The following is a 6,195-nucleotide window of genomic DNA, read 5'->3' as shown; positions in this document are numbered from 1 at the left end:
GAAGCAATCTTTCTGCCTCAGCTTTCCGAGTGCTAAGACTATAGGGGCTGGACTCCTCACCTGCTCCCCATCCCCCACCCCCCTTTATTTTTAGCTGGCCTGGAACCCACAGAAATCTACTTGTTTCTGCCTCCTGAGTGCTGAGATTACTGAGGTAAGGCTGAAATTGCACTTGATATGTAGCCCAGGCTGGCTCAAACTTTCAATCCCCCCTCCTCACCTTCTAGAGTAGCTGGGATCACAGACCTGCATTATCATTTATTGTTTTGTTTTCATGACTTCAAAATATAAGTTTAAAAAGCCATGTACTGAACAACATACTCTGTCTAGCACAGAGGTCCTCAACCTTCCTGATGCTATGACCCTTTACCACATATGGCGGTGATGCCACAACCATAACATTATTTCACTGCTTCTTCATGCTATAATTTTTTTTACTACTGTTAGGAATCATATGCAGGATATTTTATATTCGACTCCTGTAAAACTGTCATTTGACACACACACCCCACATTGGGGTTGCAATGCATAGGTTCAGAACCAATGGTTTAGAGCCTTCAAAAAATGGCTGCTCTGCTCAGAGGGGAGTCCATACCCCAGATCTCAGTGCTCAAGAGGAAGGCACAGGAGGCTTCCTGTGAATTTGAGGCCAGCCTGGTCTACAGAGTTCCAGGCTAGCCAGGAGTACACAGTGAGGCCTTGCCCCCCAAAAAAACAAAAAAGGGAATGTTCTAGATATCCTGATAGCAGATGCAGTTGAGTGGACCGTTGTAGATGTCCTGATAGCAGATGCAGTTGAGTGGACCGTTGTAGATGTCCTGATAGCAGATGCAGTTGAGTGGACCGTTGTAGATGTCCTGATAGCAGATGCAGTTGAGTGGACCGTTGTAGATGTCCTGATAGCAGATGCAGTTGGGTGGACCGTTGTAGATGTCCTGATAGCAGATGCAGTTGGGTGGACCGTTGTAGATGTCCTGATAGCAGATGCAGTTGGCTGAGGTCCTTGGGCTCAACCTACATTGGAGAAGAAAGGAAGGGAGGGAGGGACATCTTTTCGGGACTGTTAGGAAATGACCTCAACCTTGTACCACAGAGTAGAAAAGCCAAGGTGTTGGGATGTAGCTCAGTTGATAGAGTGCTTGCCTAGCATATGCAGAGTCATGGGTTCGGTTCCTACCCCTGCATGAACAAAAGCATGTGAACTCCAAGTGGGTGCTTGCAGGAGCTTTTTAACTTGGGAATAATAAACAGGTAATAACATGGACAGCACCCTCCTGAGAGGGAAGTGACTGGAGTAGGGTAAGCAAGTTTCTAACTTAACCCTTTAGGAGTTGAGTTAAGAGGATCACAGGTTCAAGGCCACCTTTGGCTACAGAAGGCCCTGACTCAGGCCAGAGAGACAATTTACCAGAGAAGGCATCTTTGAGCTAGCCTCATCACCTGAGTTCAATTCTCTGGGATTCACATGGTAGAAAAAAAAGTACCAACTTCCATAAATTATCATGTGACCTTTACATATACATACATGCTCATATATATAATAATAAAAAGCTGACTGTGTACCAGGCCGGTGAAGAGACCAGAGAGCCTGGTGAGGTGGTTGTTATAGTGTTTATGGCTAAGACACAGCTGGGAACTGGGACACAACTTTCTCTGGGGACAAAAGCAATGAGCCAGAGAGTGTCTATAGAACCACAACTCACTCCCTCTCCCATCCCTGGCCTGAGACCTGTACCTCCTGTATTCCAAAGCTCCAGCTTGGACCAGGAGTTTCCAAGTCAGGCACGACTAACTTGCCAAAAGGGAGCCTTTAGTCCCAACACCCTTGAGGCCAAGGCAGGAAGATCTCTATGACTGAGTGTGAGGCTAGCCTGGTCCACATAGTGAGTTCTAGGCCATCCAGGGCTTCATAGACCCTGTCAAAAACAATTTGCTAATAGGGGCAAAAGGGCTGAAGGGAAGTAGGAGAGATGGGGCTGGGCTGTGAGACGGGCTCAGGACAACAGCACTTGCTTAGCACCCACCCGGCAGTGTGAGTGTTTCAGGGGCCTGTGGGCAGACTGCAGGGCAGGTGATGGTGAAAACAGAAAAACAGATGCCAGACCCCCTCCCTCCCCCCCAAAAAAAAAGAGAGAGAGAGAAAGAAAGAAGGAAGGAAGAAAGAAAAAACTTAGGCAGCTTCATTCTGGCTCCATCATTCTAGGGCTTGCTCCCCAGCCATCCCTGACCCTTTACCCGTCATTTTCAGGCATTTTCCTTGACCCCCCCCCCCCCCCACACTACTACCCCTTTTCTTCTCCAGTTTCTGAAGGCAACCAGAACAGAGTCAAGGGCGACATACTGGGATGTTGTCGCCACCTCCTGGTGGCCACAGGGAGTGCAGCATCTTGTTTTGGCCTGGTTCAGTGGCGGTTAGCATTGGGAACGCACAAAGTGATGCCATCTCCAGCTTGTGGTCATCAGGACATTGTTGGAGGGCAGTTCTCTTTCAACTGTTTACGTTTATTTATTTTTACCTCACGTGTATGAATGCTTCATCTGCTTGCATGTCTGCGTGCTTTGCAGAAGTCTGAAAGGAGCATCAGATCACCTAGTCACAGGATCGAACCTGGGTCCTCAGCAAGAGCAGCAGGTGCTCTTAACCAAGCCTCCAACCTTCTTGGAAGATGGTTTTCTTCAGAAACAAGTTTCTAATCCATGCTCAAGGGGGAACTGCAGAGCAGTTGCTTCTACTCAAAACCCTCTACTGACTTCAGAATTATAGTCCATGCCCTTAACACGACCCAGGATTTCAGTCTGGTTCTCCTCAGTCCCAATCCCCTGTGTGGGTGGGTCTTCCCGCCTGTACCTCTGCAATAGCCATGGGTGCTGTGGTATGGCTCCTACAGAGTCAGATGTTTGAATGCTTGGCCTGTAGGGTGTGACACTATTAGGAGGTGTGGCCTCGATAGCGTAGGCGTGGTCTTGTTGGAGGAAGTGTGTCACTGGGGGGCAGGCTTTGATGTCTCCTATGCTCAAGCTCCACCCAGTATGGCACACGGTCTCTTGCTTCCTGTGGAACTCTCAGCTCTCTCTTTATGTCATGTCTGCCTGTGAGCTGCCATGCTTCCTGACATAATGATACTGGATTAAACCTCTGAAACTGTAAGCAGGCAAAATTATTCCTTTATAAGAGTTGTCTGAGGCTGGGCAGTGGTGGCGCACGCCTTTAATCCCAGCACTTGGGAGGCAGAGGCAGGTGGATTTCTGAGTTCGAGGCCAGCCTGGTCTACAGAGTGAGTTCCAGGACAGCCAGGGCTATACAGAGAAACCCTGTCTCGAAAAACCAAAAAAAAAAAAAAAAAGAGTTGTCTGTTCCCAAACTAAGATGGAGGGGGGAGCAGGGGAAAGGGGATGTCTCAGACAATGGGAACAGCAAGTGCAAAGGCTGAGGTATCTCCAAGGAGACAGAGAAGCCAAGGACTGAAGAGGAAACTCAAGTTGCCAGAGCTGTGCCAGCAGCTCTTGGGGCTGTGGTGAGGGGCTGAGATTCACCAGCAGCTTTCGGGGCTGTGGTGAGGGACTGAGTATCTGGTGAAGGGTAGAAGGGGAGGCTTCCAGCAGCAAATGCCATGAGAGCACATGTTTGGAAAGAGCCCCACGGAGCTGCCCGGTATGAGCTGGCAGTTTAGGTAGAGCTGGCAGGGGCACATGGTGGAGATAGATGGTGGAGACGTGGATTCTTAAGACCTTACACCAAGCTGGTCCTGCCTGCATTAGGGTTCCTTTAGCTTTCCTGGAACCAAGACAAGGATCAGGCCTCTGCCTGACCTCCTTAGGGGAGTTCTTCTTACTCATGAGTGCTATGCCAGCCCTGGATGCATTCCATGCCAACCCCCGCCCCCACATCCACCTTCCCAACTTCTGGTAGGAAGCTGAGCTGTGAGACCTGCCAGCCTACTTCGCAGAGGAGGAAGTTTAGATTCCAAGTCAGGGAACCAGCTCCAGAGGAAGAGGTGAGCTTTGACCCAGGGTCTCCGTGCCCTCTCACCATCCCAGTTATAAGCACGACCAGTTATACCCAGGCCTAACAGTTATAGACAGGGCTCCATCCCACTCTGTGACTCAGTGTTTTCTCCTGTAAGATGGGGACACATCAGTTTCTCACTGCTGTGACAAAAGTAACTTAAGAAAGAGTTTGTTCAGGCTCACAGTGAGAGGGTACAGCCCATCTTGACAGTGACAGCATGGTGACAAGAGCGTGGTTATATGACATCCACAACCAGAAAGGATCAAAAGATGAACTCTGGTGCTTCTCACTTGCCATCTTTCTGAAAACTGCTCTGTAGACAGGCCCATGGAGTTAAGTTGATGTTGTGAACCAGTTTCCTCCAAGATTCAAACATTCCACCCTGAAGGGGAGATCCTGTTTTTTTTGGGGGGTTGTTTGTGTTTTGTTTGTTTTATATAGACTAGAGTTTATTTAGGACATGGGGAGGGGAGTTGAGAAAGTGGAGACAGAGAAAGGCAGAGAGAGAGAGAGAGAGAGAGAGAGAGAGAGAGAGGAAGAAGAAGAAGAAGAAGAAGAGGAGGAGGAGGAGGAGGAGGAGGAGGAAGAGGAGGAAGAGGAGGAAGAGAAAAGGAGAGTAGTAGAGGCCAGCCATAAGCACATAGAGAGAGAGGCCGGAGGAGTGTCTTAGTTAGAGTTTTCCTGCTGTGAACAGACACCATGACTAAGGCACGTCTACAAAGGACAACATTTCATTGGGGCTGGCTTAGTTTCAGAGGTTCAGTCCATTATCATCAAGGCGGGAAGCATGGCAGCATCTGGGCAGGCATGGTGCAGGAAGAGCTGAGAGTTCTATGTCTTCATTCAAAGGAAGCCAGGAACAGACTTGACTTCCAGGAAGCTAGGGTAAGTGTCTTCAGCCCACGCCCACAGTGACACATCTACTCCAACAAGGCCACACCTCCTAATAGGGCCACTCCCTGGGCCAACTATACACAAACCATCACAGAGAGAGGGGGGGGGAAGAGGGTGAGGGAGCAAGAGGAGAAGACAAGAGAAGAGAGCAAAGGGAGGGGAGATCCTTAAACAGGAGGAAACAACTAAAAAATAGCTTCAGGGACTCCCTGAAAGAAGTCAGATTCACTTGGCTCCTGTGGTGATTTGAGAACAGATGACCCCATAGACTCACCAGTTTGAATGCTTGGCCACAGTGATTAGCACTATTAGTAGACATGGCCTTGTAGGAGTGGGTGTGGCCTTGTAGGGGTGGGTGTGGCCTTGTAGGGGTGGGTGTGGCCTTGTTAGAGGAGGTGTATCATTGTGGGGAAGGGCTGTAAGGTCTCCCATGCTCAGGACTATATCCAGTGATGCACTCCACTACTACTTCCTGCTAATCCAGATGTAGAACTCTCAGCTTCTCCAGCATCATGTCTGTCTACCTGCACGTGCTTTCCCACCATGATAATAGACTAAACCTCTGAAACTGTAAGCTAGTCCCAATTAAACGTTTTCCTTTATCCTTCACAGCAATGGAACCCCGAGACACTCCTCTCTGACAGAGAAAGCAGTAAAGCTGAGGGTCCTTCTCAGAATGAAGGAAGCTGACCTGGAAAGACCAAACCAGAAGCCTGGCAGAGATTTAGACCAACCGAGGGGCTTGTAAAGAACATTCTCCAGCCTGTTGAGCTGCCTCAGGATATGCAGTACTCCAGGTTCCCAGCCTTGTCAGTTGTCACTCAAGTTGGGGTGGGGCCAGCTTTGTGAACTGCCACCCAAGCTGGGGTGGAGCCTGGTGAAGCAGCTGTCTTTGAGTCAGTTCTGCTTCTGTAAGTAACCCCAATAAAATGCATTCGTTCATAAAGTTGGACTTTGGTGTTGTCTTTCTTTTGGGCTGTAGTGGGATCTTCTTCTAGGGTGAGCAGACAACTGGGTTTCATCTCCTGTGATGGTTTGTATATGCTTGGCCCAGGGAGTGGCACTATTAGAAGGTATGGCTCTGTTGGAGTAGGTGTGGCCTTTTTGGAGTGGGTGTGTCACTATGGGTGTGGGCTTTAAGACCCTCATCTTAGCTGCCTGGAAGCCAGTCTGCTGCTAGCAGCCTTCAGAAGAAGATGCAGAACTCTCAGCTCCTCCTGCACCATGCCTGCCTGGATGCTGCCATGTTCCACCTTGATGATGATGGACTGAACCTCTGAACCTGTAAGCCA

At 49.3% G+C, this 6,195-nt stretch overlaps 1 protein-coding gene across 5 annotated transcripts in view; it reads right to left on the bottom strand.

Moving 5' to 3' along the window:
• Positions 1-238: 238 nt before the first annotated feature.
• LOC143443248 (uncharacterized) overlaps positions 239-6,195 on the bottom strand; it is a 9,650-nt gene continuing 3,693 nt past the window's right edge. For 2 of the 5 annotated variants that reach the window (XR_013112041.1, XR_013112042.1), the window contains exon 2: positions 4,725-6,195. This exon is cut by the window's right edge and continues 511 nt beyond it. Coding sequence is in view for 1 of the 5 variants with exons in the window: in XM_076938982.1 (XP_076795097.1) it covers positions 732-1,014 (283 nt within the window). In the remaining 4 variants the exon portion in view is untranslated. Of the gene's footprint in view, positions 1,015-4,724 lie in introns of those variants that run through there. The other 3 variants (XR_013112044.1, XR_013112043.1, XM_076938982.1) reach the window with 3 other exon arrangements.

The sequence above is a fragment of the Arvicanthis niloticus genome, chromosome 8 (genome assembly GCF_011762505.2).
Source record: "Arvicanthis niloticus isolate mArvNil1 chromosome 8, mArvNil1.pat.X, whole genome shotgun sequence".
Classification (NCBI taxonomy): domain Eukaryota; kingdom Metazoa; phylum Chordata; class Mammalia; order Rodentia; family Muridae; genus Arvicanthis; species Arvicanthis niloticus.
Note: the sequence above shows the minus strand (reverse complement) of the source record. Positions and strands in the feature narration are given on the sequence as shown.